The 15,668-nt window shown below is 45.6% G+C and overlaps 2 protein-coding genes across 3 annotated transcripts; one reads left to right on the top strand and one right to left on the bottom strand.

Annotated features, from left to right (window-relative positions):
* Positions 1–4,607: 4,607 nt before the first annotated feature.
* LOC123426817 (potassium channel KOR2-like) lies at positions 4,608–8,736 on the top strand. 2 transcript variants are annotated; one of them, XM_045110718.1, is made up of 11 exons: positions 4,608–5,006; positions 5,228–5,449; positions 5,532–5,595; positions 6,025–6,364; positions 6,455–6,750; positions 6,860–6,955; positions 7,042–7,140; positions 7,243–7,467; positions 7,722–7,910; positions 8,063–8,138; positions 8,218–8,736. In XM_045110718.1, exons 1-11 carry the CDS (start codon positions 4,825–4,827, stop codon positions 8,622–8,624), a joined length of 2,196 nt encoding a protein of 731 aa, XP_044966653.1. In that variant the 5' UTR covers positions 4,608–4,824; the 3' UTR covers positions 8,625–8,736. The 2 variants fall into 2 exon arrangements, with proteins under 2 accessions (XP_044966653.1, XP_044966651.1); XM_045110716.1 differs by having other exon boundaries at positions 4,609–5,006; positions 6,884–6,955.
* Positions 8,737–8,816: 80 nt separating this feature from the next.
* LOC123426818 (PHD finger protein ALFIN-LIKE 4-like) lies at positions 8,817–14,694 on the bottom strand. The gene is made up of 5 exons (XM_045110719.1): positions 14,407–14,694; positions 14,266–14,298; positions 13,340–13,568; positions 9,627–9,744; positions 8,817–9,541 (listed from the first exon to the last, which is right to left on the bottom strand). Exons 1-5 carry the CDS (start codon positions 14,516–14,518, stop codon positions 9,152–9,154), a joined length of 882 nt encoding a protein of 293 aa, XP_044966654.1. The 5' UTR covers positions 14,519–14,694; the 3' UTR covers positions 8,817–9,151.
* Positions 14,695–15,668: the final 974 nt, after the last annotated feature.

Here is a 15,668-nt window from a genome sequence, read left to right as displayed (position 1 = left end):
ATTTTTCATTACAATCGATGTTTTTTACTTTTGTTACAACCGTGCTAATTTTTACTACAACCGGCATCATATTTTGCTGTAACCGTTAACTAAAAAAGTTGAATACACGTCACGTAAATATTTGTTACAACCGGCGTTTGACTTTTGCTACCACGTACCATCAGCTTCGTTTTTTTGCTACAATTACGTAAATATTTTTTTTGCTACAAAATTTGTTTTTTGTTGCAACCGTTGAAAAAATTATTGCATCGAATCGAAATTTTGCTGCATAGGGAAAAAAATTGTTGCATGCGGATCCAACAGTGCGGACGCACGGGGGTTGGTGGATCATGCGGCCCGCGCGCGGCCGGCCGAAAGTTTGGGCCGGCGCGCCGGCGCAGAGCACTCCCCCATAATCATGTAAGTGAATGTAGGATGGTCGCCCTCCAATTTTTCCGTCAAAGATAATCCTCTCATTTTGACCTTTAGCTTGATGCGATAGTTCGTGTTAGTGCAAGCAAAACATTATCATCATCATGCGCGCATAAACATATACGTGAACCTAAATAAAAGGAAAGAGACCAAAGCAGCTCGACGTGAGTGTCCGAACCACTAACACCGTCGTCCATCCTAATCCGCACGTACAGAAACCACAAACTTAATTAGCGGCCAAACCTCCATCACAAACCTCAATGCATGGCTCGCGCAGGTCCATGTATTATCTAAATCTAATCCGAATGCCACTCATCAGTGGAACAAACGCCCATGGCCATCCGTCTCCTTCCACTACCTTGTTATTTCCTTAATCTCTTTCGCGGCGTTCTTCCTTTAGTTTGTCCGGCTCTTCAGCATAATGCAGCTAGTTTAAGCCAGCGGATGAGATGGGGTTTAAAAGGAGTCCAAATTGCACTAGAATAGTTTGTGTCCGTGCATGTCCTCTGTTATGCAGCAACAAATAAAACTATTTCCGAGATGAACAGTATTATAATAACAAAAAATAAATTATCTCTAGGTCCTTTCTTGGGGAGCTACTTTGCTTAAGAAGGAAAATGCTGACCAACTGGATTTAGCACTGTTGCCATTTCATGTATGTTTAATCATGCCAATTGTTGGTTTTCACTAGATCCATAGCATGTTTAATAAGGCAAAGTGTTGGCTTTTTAATAGACTCGGTAGTATGTTCAGTCATGCAAATTGTTTGCTTCTATAGCCCCATAGTCCCGTATGTTTAATCATATACCGGTTATGGGGTTTTTATGTACCGTTCTGTTCACTTGAAAAATGAAATAAGAAAAGATTACTGGATTGTATAGCGAAAATGCCTTTTGAAGCTCGGGCTCCATGGCACCCTCTCTTTTTAAAAAGACTTCAAAATTCAAAATTTCTGTTTTAAAAAAATCTGAAAATAAATATGTAAATACACAAGGATGAAATGTATATGTGTACAAAAATTTAGGATAAAATACCTTAAGATGCGATCTGTGAAAAAAAAACAAATTCATGGACTTTTGAGATGATTAGTATCATATGTTAAAATGCCACAAATTTGTCTTTTTTGCACAGACCTCGTTTCAACGTATTTTGTTCTAAATATTTACACACATGTGTATTATACCTTCATGTATATCCATATTTATTTTTAGATTTTTTTTAAATGTAAAAAAACGAATTTTGATGAATTTTGGGGGTTTTAAAAATAGGGTTGCATGGAGCCCAAGCTCCAAAAACGCCCCAGTCATTGTATAGGCCTTTTCTTATTTCGTGTATGGGGTATCAAATTGTTTGTAATGCGATTAAGTACATTGTCCCATTTAAATTCTAGCACGCGCTTTACCAACTTGCATGAACCACATGCCTATCGTAGTCCACTCACCAGCGAAGCGCAGCCATTCAAAACAAAGCAGAACAAGGGACGGTGATAAAAAATGACTTGAAAAATGACTTGGCTTTTATCATCTTATTATACGTTCAATTCCTTTTTCGCATCCCTCGAAAGGGAAACTCCCAGTCAGCTTCTTGTTTCATAATCATGTCAACGTAAAAGATAAGCCAAGCGAGAGTACTACCCTAATTGGCACATTCGAGGTCGCAAATCACCATCAACTTTGACCACCTGCTTAAATACTAATGCTACTCGTCGTAATTTTCTGCCGAGTTGTGAAAGCGACACGCAAGTACGCACTAGTGCAGAACTGCAGACCAGCTGCTCGGGCAGTTTTCAGCTTTGCCTTTGCTCAGCCTTTCTTTTGTGGCCGGTTTTCACAGGCTACCGTCCCACTTTTCAGTCTTGAACTTGAGTACCCCTAGGCAAAAAAAAAAAAAAACTGGGTTTGGCCGGATTATTTGCTGACAGACACTGAATTTTCCCAGGTCCCAGAATCTAAACATGCTAAGTACAGATTTTTAAAAAAATCTTGCAAAATAAACGAGTAAATAAAAGATATATTTTGAGCACACCAACACAGGTGGACAGATTAGTGTGTTATAAGATCATCTGGTTCGGCCCGAGGAAACCCATACCTTTCTTCGTAGTGTTACAGATAAATGAATTTTTTTTCCCCAAATTCAAACCAAAAGGGTATGAACCTGGTATTGCACGTAAACCTGAGAATGGTTATTAAAAAACCGGGTGTAACGGTTCGGTTCTTACTTTGGGTTTGATTGGTTCAGGTTTTATTGGGCTGAGATTTGTTTAGTTTGGTTTTGGTTTGGGTATGTGGAGAAACCAGTTTGGGTATAGTTGGTTATGGGTTTAAACGGTTTGGTTATTAGCGGTTATAAACTATGGGTCCAAACCGGTTTCTAGGCATTGGTTATATGCAATAATCAACTACGGCCGAGAACGAGTATCTTTGATCCGCGTGCATGCTGTAATGCACTATGTAATTATGTATTATGGGGAAACAACAGATGAAAATCGGAAGTGTTTTCTTGTGCTTTCGCTAAGCAATTTGGTTTTAATACATTTGTTAGTGAGCTTATCAGCATGGCCATGTTCTTTTTGCCTCTTACAACACATGTCAATTTGTGCAATCATGTGTACATTAAAGGAAACCCATGGTTATGTATTGAGTTTAAACCCATGGTTATGTTTTGGGTTTAAATTGGTTTGGATGAAGAAAATAGTGGGTTTGGTTTTGGTTGGGTTAAAAATGACACTAAATGGGTATGGTTTAAGTATGGTTTTGAGAGATAAATGAATGTGTATAGTTCAAGTATGGTTCAAGTATGAAATCATTCTAATTGCACGTCCACTCGCCCACTCATTGATCAGTCTCAGGCTCTCAGCTCCTACGTTCTCTTATACTCCCTCCGTTTCAAAATATAAGACATTTTAAATATTTCACTAGGAGACTACATACAGAGCAAAATGAATGAATCTATACTTTAAAATATGTCTAAGTGTATCCGTATGTAGTTTATAGTGCAATCTCTAAAAGTCTTATATTTAAGAACGAGGGAGTAATGTGCATCTCATAGTTGGAGTTAGATTTGAGCAAACAGTTCCGAGAGCATCCGGGAAAACGCTCGTGCAGTTACCACGAACAACAAGGGATCTGAACCTGATCACACAGGATCCTCAATGCTGCTGGTGGCAACATGAGCTAGCCATGTCCTGCTGATCCCAGCAGTAGGGTCTTTGACCGGCACAAGCAGGTGATGACTAGTACTTTGAAGTTAAGATGACTAGACTGCATGCAATTGATGTGATAAGAAAAAAAAAAGCAGGCAGCACTTTGCAGCATGATTGCTACACCACTCATCCATGCAGTCAGTGCACAAAATTTTGTGAAACGGTGGTTAGAACATCTACAACAGGATCCTTTATTTTTACCCTAAAAGTCTAATGACATCTCATTTCGTCCATATATGTCCGCATTAGTCGGTATTCTTTAAAAACGATCAAATATGAGGATAATATGAGACCCTGACGTCACACGTCATAGCTCTTGCACCCTGTCCCACGTGCAGCCACCCACCCGAGCTCGTGCGCGCCCGTGTGCGGCCTTGCTTGCATGTGCAGCCGCCGCTGCGTGCTGGCCGGCTGGCCGCCGCCGCGTGCTGGCCTGCCCGTTGCGCTGTCGTACCCCGCCGCGGGCATGCGAGCGGGCGCGCGTGCAGCCGCCGTGGGCATGCAGCTGGGCACGCCGGGGTCAAGGGCGTACGCTGCAGCCGCGTGCTGTGTCTGCCATTGCTAGCCTAGCTGTCTGTTTTGCCGTCGTCATGTTGCTACCCGAGCTCGCCGTGGTGTTGCTAGCCCAGCTGCGGTGCTGTCCGCGTGCTCTGGTTGTGCCGCACGGAACGTGTTTGATGAAATGACTGATTATATGAAGGACAATTTGAGAGGTGTGGCTGCACAAACAAATAAATGAGGGCTCAAAGCGGGCATGCCAAACAAACTAAAACAACATGTAGAGAAAAAAAAAAAGGCGTAACAGATTGGGCGGCAGATTAGTCTGTTTGTTTAGGTGCAGTGGTACGTAGCTAGCCAGTGCTTGCACCATGCTGCAGCATGGAACGGCAGCAGCTTTGCAAGTGGTTTCCTTAAGCATTTAAAAGGTGATAGAGGAGGCGAGGTGGTGACACCATGCGTAACCAGAAGTGAACCCGATCGCCCCCAGTTGGGCAAAGCCCCCAACAACCACCTGCATCGGCCGAATGCTGGTGCCGTTCGTGCGCGGTGCGGTGCCCAATCACCCCTTATGTGCAACCAAAAGGTAGTGGCATCTGTGCGGGGCCACATGTCCGATCATATATGTATATATGTGTGCAGCGTCCTGTGCCTGCATTGCACTGCTCAGAGCAACACATTGAACACACGCAAATTATTAGGGAAGAAGAGGCATGGAGAGGGAGATTGGTGGTGCAGAGTATGAACTGAACGAGATCGATGGCGCGTTGCATGGCTCTGTTGGGAGCAGGCTCTCCCTCTTCGCGAGGGAGTTCAAGTGGCCAAGCAGCAGCAGCGCCTTGAGGCTCCCCAGCAATTGCTATGGCAGCAGCTTCGTCATCGACCCCAATGGAAGGTATGTAAGGTAGAGCTTAGAAGCCAGCTAGTGCTGAAAAAGATGATCTAAATGTTGCATTCAAAACCAATGGCTATTAACTGAGTGCCGGCCAATTGGAGAAAGAAGTTCTGCATGAGAATGATGAGATAGTACCATGCGGAGGAGGCGTGCATGGAAGCATGACGCTAGGCAGCCATGGTTCTTGATAATGTAATGTGCTCTGCTCTCCTCTGCTGCAGATGGTACAGGATGTGGTCGAACATGATGTTCCTGTGGTCCATCTACTCCGTCTTCTACACCCCCTTCGCATTCTGCTTCTTCCGGGGCATCCCCGAGCACCTGCTGGACCTCGAGTGCGTGCAGCTCATCTTCCTCGCCGACGTCGCCGTCCACTTCTACCTCGCCTACCGGGACCCTCACACCCACCGGGTGGTCTACGACCAGCAGAGGATCGCGCTACGGTCAGAGCTCACTTCTCACAATCAACTCAAGACAGAATAACTAATGTTTCTGAATATCTGAAAGTGTTCATTGCCTTTTCAGCTACATCAAGGGCAGCTTCGCCCTCGATATGCTCGGATGCTTCCCCTGGGACGCCGTCTACAAGGTAAATTAACTTGGTTCACGATCTCAAGAACCAGTAGGATCAGTATTGATGGTTCTTTTTAAGCCAATAAGAGCATCTCCAATAGTCTGTATGTTCAATCGTTGGTATAAATGTCCACGTCAGCAACCAACAACACATCATACAAGCTCTTCAATGGATTGCATGTTAACCGTATGTAAAATAACTAAATGGGTCCACTAAATGTTGAAGAAATGGGCATGCTTGCCTCGGAGCTTGTGCCTGAACCGTTGCTTCAAGTTCATACGGTTTCATTCTCTCTTTTCTTTTATTACGTGTCATGTCATCCAAATCGTCTATGTGACAATTTTACCAACGATGATCATACGACTATTGGAGATGCTCTAAAATACACCATTTGTCTGGAAAACACACATACTATGACACCATTGGTGTTCCTTGTGTGATCAGTTTACGGGGAGGATGGAGGTGGTGAGGTACCTGGTGTGGCTGCGGCTGTACAGGGCGAGGAAGATCCAGGGCTTCTTCAAGAAGATGGAGAAGGACATCCGCATCAGCTACCTCTTCACGCGGATCGTCAAGCTTGCCACCGTGGAGCTCTACTGCACGCACACCGCAGCCTGCGTCTTTTACTACCTCGCCACCACGCTGCCCCCGGCGCGCGAGGGGGGCACCTGGATCGGGAGCCTCACCATGGGCGACCAGAGCTACATCAACTTCAGGAAGGTCGACGTGCTCACCCGTTACATCACCTCCCTCTACCTCGCCATCGTCACTATGGCCACAGTCGGTAAACATCCTCCACGCCATGCATGTCCCAGGTGAAGTTCATGCCGTTCTTGATCTGACACAAAAACAAAACAAAAACGGAAATGTGCAGGCTATGGTGATGTCCATGCGGTGAACCCGAGGGAGATGGTGTTCATCGTGGTGTACGTCTCCTTCAGCATGCTGCTCGGCGCCTACCTCATCGGGAACATGACGGCGCTCATCGTCAAGGGGTCCAGGACCGAGCGCTTCCGCGACAAGATGACGGAGCTCATCAGGTACATGAACAGGAACCGGCTGGGCAGCGACATCAGCTCCCAGGTGAAGGCGCACCTGCTGCTGCAGTACGAGAGCAGCTACAAGAGAGACAGGATCGTAGACGACATACCGGCCGCGGTCCGATCCAAGGTACTGTTCAAGGTTTCAGGCTAGTTTTTCTCAGACCAAATAATAATACAGATGTGAATGATTGGCTTTAGATTCTTTCATTATGGGGTGCAATTTTAATTAGTTTGAGCATTTTGTTTTGCACATCTCCCAGACACTGTACCTGGAAACGGTCTCAAATGTGCACCTGTTCAGAGGATGCTCAGAAGACTTCCTGAGCCAGATTGTAAGAACTTGAGTAGACTCATGCTTGCCTCACTGCAGTTTATCTCAGGTAGACAGTTCATCTTACTCTTCAGTTGATGGTTTCAGGTGGTTAAAATACAGGAGGAATTCTTCCTCCCTGGGGAAGTTATTTTGGAGCAAGGCACTGTGGTGGATCAGATATACATTGTGGCACATGGATGTCTGGTACTACTTTTCACTGAATTTAACTATCTCCATAAACCAAGAGAAAACATAACTCTACTGTATAACTGACCTTCATCTATCATGCTCCATGTGATCTTACAGCAAGAGATCGGTGCCGTCGGAGAAGGCGGATCAGAAGAGATCGTCTCAGAGCTGCTGCCTTACGACATAGTCGGGGACGTTGCAGTGATCTGCAACACTCGACAGCCATACACAGTTAGAGTCAGTGAACTCTGCAGCCTCTTGAGAATTGACAAGCAGTCCCTGACCAGCACCTTGCAAATGTACCTCAAGGATAGTCGTCAGATACTGAGCAACCTACTCAAGGTACATCCTAATTTAGCAGTAGACTCATACTCCATCCGTTCCTAAATATAAGACCTTTTAGAATTTTACTATAAACTACATACGGATATATGTAGTCATATTTTAGAATGTAGATTCACTCATTTTGCTTTGTATCTAGTCTATATTGAAATCTCTAAAAGGTCTTATATTTAGGAACGGAGGGAGTAGTAAATGCTAGCCCTTCGACGCAAAATAATAATAATAATAGCGGTACTGAAGCATTTCTTCTGCAGGGGAAACAAACAGAGTCAAAGGGGAAGCAACTGGAATCAGATATCACATACCTGATAGCCAAGCAAGAAGCTGACCTTGTCCTTGGAGTCAACAATGCTGCCTACCATGGAGACTTGCTTCGGTTGAAAGGCTTGATCGGTGCAGGAGCAGATCCGAGTAAACCGGATTACGACGGGAGGACCTCCTTGGTACGTGAACCCTTGCAGATGAATCGTCAGCCAAATGATTACAGGAGTTCCACACACTAACTAGTAAATGTTCACTGCAAAAATCATCAGTCGTCAAGATTCTATTTACACACTAACAACTCTTCAACTTTTCCCACACCTTTGCCTTGCAGCATGTGGCAGCATCAAGAGGATACGAAGACATCGTCAGGTTCCTCATCAAGCGAGGAGCAAACGTCAACAGCATAGGTACGATTTCCTTTTTTCCATTTTAAGAAGAAACAGTTCAGATCACTACCACACACACACACACATCTTAAAAATGCAGATAAGTCTGGGAAGTCGCCGCTGCTGCAAGCGGTGAAATCAGGGCACGAGAGGATCATCTCGGTCCTGGTGGCGCACGGCGCGGCGCTGAACCTGGAGGACGCAGGAGGGTACCTGTGCAGGGTGGTCGCCCAGGGCAAGATCGACCTGCTGAGGAGGCTGCTCAGCTTCGGCATCGACCCCAACTGCAGGAACTACGACCGGAGGACGCCGCTCCACGTCGCCGCTAGCGAGGGCCTGCACCTCGTCGCCGGGATGCTGGTGGAGTTCGGGGCTGACCTTGCGGCTACGGACAGGTGGGGCAACACCCCACTCGACGAAGCACGACGGTGCGGCTGCAAGCCGCTGGTGAGGATCCTGGAGCATGCTAGAGCTGCTGCTGCTGCTGCTGCTGCAGCCAATCAGTGATTAGGTTCATCAATCCATTTGGTTGGGAGGACATCAGTAGACTGTAGTAGCTCATGTAGGCTATGGGTAGGAACTATTATTATTGGTAATGCGATATTCTTTCTGGGGGCAACGAGAGCATCTATCACGGATTCATTTCAAAGAGAAGTAGGTTGTGAGAGTAACAATGGCAGAGAAAGCAAACGGATGGCATTTCAATTCACTGACCAATCATTTCATTACTCTAGACCTGGGTTTCCAGGCAGGTTTCCACGCTCAACGGTCCATCAACAGCGGCTTATACTGCCAACATATGAGATGGCTACCTAAGTAGCTAGACTATGTCCGCTCGGATGACTTTGTCTTGAAACTGTGTCAAAATTCAAAAAAGGAACACCACATTCAGATGCCTGTAGAAATCCACCTCATGTTCCCATCACCAGCCAAAATCCTAACAAGTCATCACCAAACTAATGCAACAACGGAGCAAACAGTATCGTCAGGAAATAAGAAATTTCCCATGATTCAAGCATCACCAGTCACCACCATCATGAGTCAAAAGCTTTCATCGGCACCGCTGAGTCAGAAGGTTTCATCCTTGCTTTGTAACTGCAGCTAGGGCACATGTAATTCTCGATTCGGTCCGCCATCTCAGTAGTCACCCTGACACACTTGCCGTGGAACCACCTCTGACAGTGGTCGCAGCCAATCCATAGGTGCCCGTCGTTAGCACTGTAGATCTCCTCGCAACCGGCACACTTACTCATGGCTTGATCCTCGCCGCCTCCACCCTCCTTGCCACCATCATCCTCTTCCTTAAGCATCGTCGGCCAGTTCGCCGTTACCGCCCAGCTGTTAAAATCGGCGTAGTTCTCTTGCTTGAGCATCGGCAGGGCCGGTGTCACCGGCTTGCAGTTAGAAGTGATTTGGTTTGGTGGCTGGAATGGGACGCGGAATGAGTGATAAAGCATGTATTGATATGGACAGCAAATAAGGAATGCCGTGTGGTCAGCGTATGTTTACCTGAGAGCTGGACTTATTTTTCCTGCTGCTGTTGGGGGTCTGTGCTTGCCTCTCATAGCTTCCTTTCACAGCTTCATAGACAGTGGGAAGACGATTGATCAACTTGAAGAGTTGTTCCCTGCAACCAAAGTACAAGTGCCACTTAAACACCATTATCAAACTCCATGATAACAGTCATTGCATCATATCAAACTAAACACCGTACTCCGTATGCACCTATCTAGGCTGGCATAGAAATGGCATGCATCACAAAACAACCTATGTTCAGAAGCAAGAACGTAAAGGAGAACCATGCCAAATAGGTTCAGGACCCAGCACTATCATTTGAACTTTAGAAGACAGCAGCAGTTGATGAAGTAGGTATGATGGTTTATCTCAAGAAGTTGCACAAATCTGTCAGTATGAGTTGAAGTGAAAAGCAATTTGGTCCTCCAAGTTCGGTTCTTAGACAAGAACAAGCAGGAGTATTATTGCCCATCTTAGCCAAAGAATACCAAGTTTGAAAAACACATTACATCTAGCCCATTTTTGCCGAAGAAAAAACATGAATGGCTGAAAATGATAATGACAACACTGCAATCTATGCACCATAAAAAATGTGAAACAGTTGCAAAATTATCCAACCATCATGACATCTAGAAGATACTTTAGGCGATAAATACAGTTGAAAATGTAAACGATGAAGCATTCACTGATTGAAGTTAGAACATCACTAGACATTAAGAAATGCTTAAGAGCATCTCCAACAGATGCGCTAAACAAGAGCGCTAAATAAGCCGCGAGCTGAAAAAAAAGGCTATATAGCACGCGCCCTGCTGAAAGTAGCGCTCCAAAAGCCGCGCTATAATTCCGTGCGCGGTAAACAGGAGCCAGCACGCTGGAAAAAGCTGCATTGCGAGCGGCTTATTTGGTGCGCCCGCTCCAGCGTGCTGGACAAGCAAATCGTGCGCGCGAATCTCATCAACCGCCGGATCTAAAACCTCCTGGTGCTGGCGCCTCCGCCCGTACCTGCCGTCGGCGCTTCCCCCGTCTCTCCCCAGCACGCCGCCGCTTCCCCTGCTTCTCCCGGTGGCCGCCCCTGCTTCTTCTACCTTATCTCCTCGCCGCCGCCCCTCGAGCACACCGTTCCTCCGACGAACAGCGCCCGATGGCCGTTTCAGCTTCGCGCCCACAAGGTGTTTGACAAAACACTTGCAAGGTATATATTCGCAATGTTCCTAGTTATCCACATCAATAAAAAGCCGAAGCATGGTGGTTCGGTTTTTGGTCATCAGAAATTGTGTAGGGAAAGGATCGATGCCCACAACAGATAGATGAGGAACTATTTCGTGGAGAATCCCACATACCTCAAGTCCTACTTTCGACGCCGTTTTAGGATGAGCATCGAGTTGTTCAAACACATTGCGGAGAAACTGGCGAGGAATGATCGGTTTTTTCAGCAAAGGAGGAATGCCGCCGGAGAACTCGGGCATAGCACCTTCCAAAAGGTGACCGCCGCTTTGCGTATGCTGGCATACGGTATTCCGGCAGATCTAGTTGATGACCACTTGGCCATGGGTGAGAGTCAAGCCATCATGTGTGTCAAGCGCTTCACAGTTGGAATTGTGCAAGTGTTTGGTCTGGAATATTTGAGAGCTCCCAATGCTGAAGACACCGCAAGGCTTTTGGAGGTCAACAAAGCTCACGGGTTCCCAGGTATGCTTGGCTCAATAGATTGCATGCATTGGAGTTGGAAGAACTGTCTTGCGGCATGACATGGACAATTCCACGGCGAGAAAAAGGGTTCCACTATAATTCTTGAAGCGGTGGCCGACCATGAGACTTGGATTTGGCATGCTTTTTTCGGAATGTCCGAATCTTGCAATGGCATCAATGTTATTAAACAGTCACCCCTCATGAATAGGATTGCAAATGGTGAAACCCCACCGGTGCAGTTTGTAGCAAATGGCCATACATACAACTATGGCTACTATCTTGCGGATGGCATCTACCCATGGTGGCAAACATTTGTGAAGCCGTTGAAGGCACCGCAAGGTAAGAAAAAACTTGATTTCCACAATGCTCTATCGGCGACTAGGAAAGATGTGGAGAGAACTTTTGGGGATTTTGCAAGTCCAATTTGCTATTGTGAGAGGACCGGCTAGATTTTGGGATCAAAAGATCCTTTGGTACATCATGAACACTTGTGTGATCATGCATAACATGATCATCGAAAATGAGCGTGGGCAAGATTTAGACTATTCTCAGTATGAGTTGATGGGACAACCCGTGCGAGTGCAGAGGAGGGCTGCGAGGGTGGCCCGCTTTGTTGCCTCCTATCAGGCCATTCGACATGCCGAAACACATGATGAGCTTCAAAAGGATCTATTCGAGGAGTGGTGGTCATGGAATGGGCAAAAAAACTAGTTTGATGTTGTATGAACTAGTTGTTGTATTATTCATAAACTATTTGTTGTGTATTATTCATGAACTATTTGTTGTATTGAAGATAAACTATTTTTGTTGTTGTAATAATAATTGAACTATTTATTGTTGATTTACTTTGTGTGTGTTTGATTTTCTTCGTTCTATGTTTGAGTGGAAAATGTTGTTTGTGCTCGGCGTGCGCGCTAGAATTTAGCGCGCCTGTTGGAGCGCTACCTGCTGCGCGCAATATTAGGGCATGAACTATGGAAGCATCACCATACGGTGGTTTCATGTCCTCCACGTAGGCTTGTATCCGTGAAGCCATCGTTTTGCACAACTTTCACCCAACGAAAGCATCAGCAGCCTGTGGGTCCCATGTTCCTTTCTCTCTCTTACTTTCCCCACCTATTTCACTTTTCCCTCCTCATGCATTACCGAGAGGCAAACAATGACCTGCCGTTGATCTCCCTTTGTTCCTTTTTCTCAGGCTTTTTCCCTATAGCATCCGCCTCTTCTGCAGGCCACAGTAGTACACTGCGAGGCAGCCATTCTTGACACACGAGCCGAGCTGGCCTGCGGGGCATCTGGTTCAGGCGACGCGTTGGACATGCCCTTATAGCGCTTCAGATAAAGCAAAACACCAGCCCAACGCGCTAAAACGCTACTTCGGCGCTGTAAAAAAAAATTAGCGCGCCACGGTACCGCCCGTCTCTTGGAGATGTTCTAAATAGTGATGATTTCTTGAAACATACAGCAAGCTAGATGAGAATACCAGTACTGATACTTTCCACCAAATATAGATCCTCGGTACTGCTCCACTTTTTTCAGATCCCCTTTTTTCTTTGTTCAGACATCATTCAATTAATAGAGGTTTATGTTCAACTAGTGAAAAAAAGACAAATATTTATGAGATCACTCTACTCTTGTTGGGTTACAAGAAGTGTAAAGAGGTGTATGCACCTAACAACTAATTATGGGTTCTATGAGAAATAAGAAGGTAGAAGGGACAAAAGGCATTCAAAAAATAAGGTCCATTATCTGAGTGAATTATGACAAATGTTAGTAAAAGGACCTAAGACTCACAGATTTACATACATTAGTTCATTGAGATATTTCCAAACGAAAATGAAAATGAAATAAAATGTATGACACAGTACCGAACATCTTTGTGCATAGTAAGTTGTAGCAAGCAAAGCATGGACTGTATCACGCAATACATTGAACATGTAAAAATGTCTTGCTTGAAAAAGAAAATTATTGTAAAAGAAGAAGAAATATAACGTTTGTAGTAAAGAAAAGCAGCATACCTGCCATCTCTGTCAAATGAGACACGGCCCGCGTGATAAAATGCTATGGACATTAACCATGCATCACTATGAACAGCTACAATGGATAGCCAAACTTTCTTGGGTGTAATATCACGCGCAAAGTTTATACCACATACTGGCTCAGGAATTTGAACAGGAACCTCCTCAGGTAGTTGATTCACTTCCCAGGTCCCATCAGGCAGTCCAAAGAGGCACAAGGCCTTCTTGTCTGGCAAATAATGGGCCATCATAAGTCAGAGTTGTGCCTACGAATATGAACAACCTGATGCACTCAACAAGTAACCCGGAACACAACATAACACAAAATGAACATGTTAGTATATGCAGTATCCCTAATTCAATGAAAACCCACAAGCACATACAAGCTGATGCCAACACGGAGTACAGCGAAACTAAGCATTTTGCAGTGACACCCAACTACTGACAGAGGCAATTGGGAGTTCGGGACTTCCAATTCTGCAGCTCGATCCTTTGGCCAATCAAAGCTCGACAGGCCATTCCAATTTACCCACATTGTTAGTATTCACGTTTCCAATTTACAGCTGAGTATAAGCAGAAGGGATGGCTAAATGTTCTAGTAGCAATCATATAAGGCATACAGAATTTCGTTGCATCATACTATCACCATTCACCAAGCTCGCAATTCTGCCATGATTTGACTCCCTGACTTTTAAATTTGACTCATTACTCATTAGCAAATTCGGTCCATCCGAGACAAACGGAATTAGTTCATCAATCAACACATGAAAACCAGTGGTTGCTGGGGAAAGAAGGCGTCAGAGAAACTACCGCAACTACCATATAAACACGCTTCTGCTCCCCTCAAAAAAAAAAAAAAACACGCTTCTGCACCCCAATTACTATCTCCCCCAAAATCAACACCCGAAGCAACCAAGGAGACTCACCGGGGTCGCACTGCTCGTAGAACTCCTCCAAATCTGCGGACCAACAAACAAATAAAAACCAACCATCAGCGTGAAAAATCCCCGCATCAAAACCCACACCAGGGGCGCGAGAGAGAGAAACAGACAGACAGACAGACCGACCTTCGGTGAGGGCCTTCACGATGCCGGCACGGCGGCCGCAGTACTGCCGGAAGACGTGCTCCGGGCCGTGCAAGTTCGGGTGGATGGCCGGCGAGAAGGCGTCCTCCGCCATCGCCGCTGCCCAGCACGCGGCCCGCCGGAGATAGGGTTTTGGTGGCGGGGGAGGAGGGGATTCCACTTGAGCAATCGGAAGGAGTAGGGAAGCCGGGTTCGTGCCTTCGCAAGAAAGCTGCAGTTTGAGATTTTGAACGCTGGCGAAGTGGGCCGGGTGAAGATCACGGAATCCCCCCGTCTTTTTTTTTTAATGGAGGAATCCCCCGTCTTTACTCCTGCCTGTGAAGCCACACCCGGGGCTGTATGGGTTTCTTTTCGTGCAACGGTGTCTTGTTTGTTGAATTTTTCTCAAAAGAGGAAAATTATCCTCGGCCTATGCATCATTTCAATGCAAACAACTAGTTATAATCTTGTATTTTTTTTTGAAAAAAAACTTGTCAAAAAAACAACAACTATAATCTTGTTTTCTGATTTTTTAAAGAAATCTCGCCTTTCTTATTCATTCATAGCACGTGCAGTAGGTATAATGTTTGTGTCATGGAGGGAGCCCAGCCACACATGTCTACCCTCACCTAAATTACAGGCAAATTTAACGAGATTAATGGCTTCATCACTAAGAACCTTAGACTCAACACAAAAAGAACTAGACTAAAATCTATTACATCGATACTTAATCTCTTGAACAATAGCTGCATTGGGTCCTCCTGTCCCCTTAGTGATATCGTTAACCACCTCCCGGCAGGCTGAAGCAACACAAATGTTTTGTTCGTCGAGATCCTCAGCGAGAAATATTGCTTCTCGGCAAGCATAAGACTCCCATATAGCAGGATCATTGGATCCGAGGAACACCACAGCCGAAGACCCCAAGTAGAGGCCCATGTGATCACGGCAAATTGCCGCCACCACACCTCCATGGAATAGCCTTGAAGAAATTCCAGAAACATTGATCTTGACGGACCCGAGTGGAGGGGGACTCCATGATGCCACTGGTGGCTGAAGTGCCGCTAACTGACCTCTTGAAGTGCTGCTTACCGCCTGCCCCAGCTCTGCAATAAAGTTATCAACGAAGGTCTTCGTTTGTTGTGGGTTTTGGAAGATAGCTTCATATACCGCCTTGCGCCTTGCATACCAGATGGACCACAGAGTTACAACCATCCGAGAGAAGCTATGATGGTCCAAAGTATCACTAAGCTCAAAGAGCGAGAGCC

Source organism: Hordeum vulgare, chromosome 2H (assembly GCF_904849725.1).
Source record: "Hordeum vulgare subsp. vulgare chromosome 2H, MorexV3_pseudomolecules_assembly, whole genome shotgun sequence".
In the NCBI taxonomy this organism is placed as follows: domain Eukaryota; kingdom Viridiplantae; phylum Streptophyta; class Magnoliopsida; order Poales; family Poaceae; genus Hordeum; species Hordeum vulgare.
This window is presented reverse-complemented; position numbering and strand designations above follow the sequence as displayed.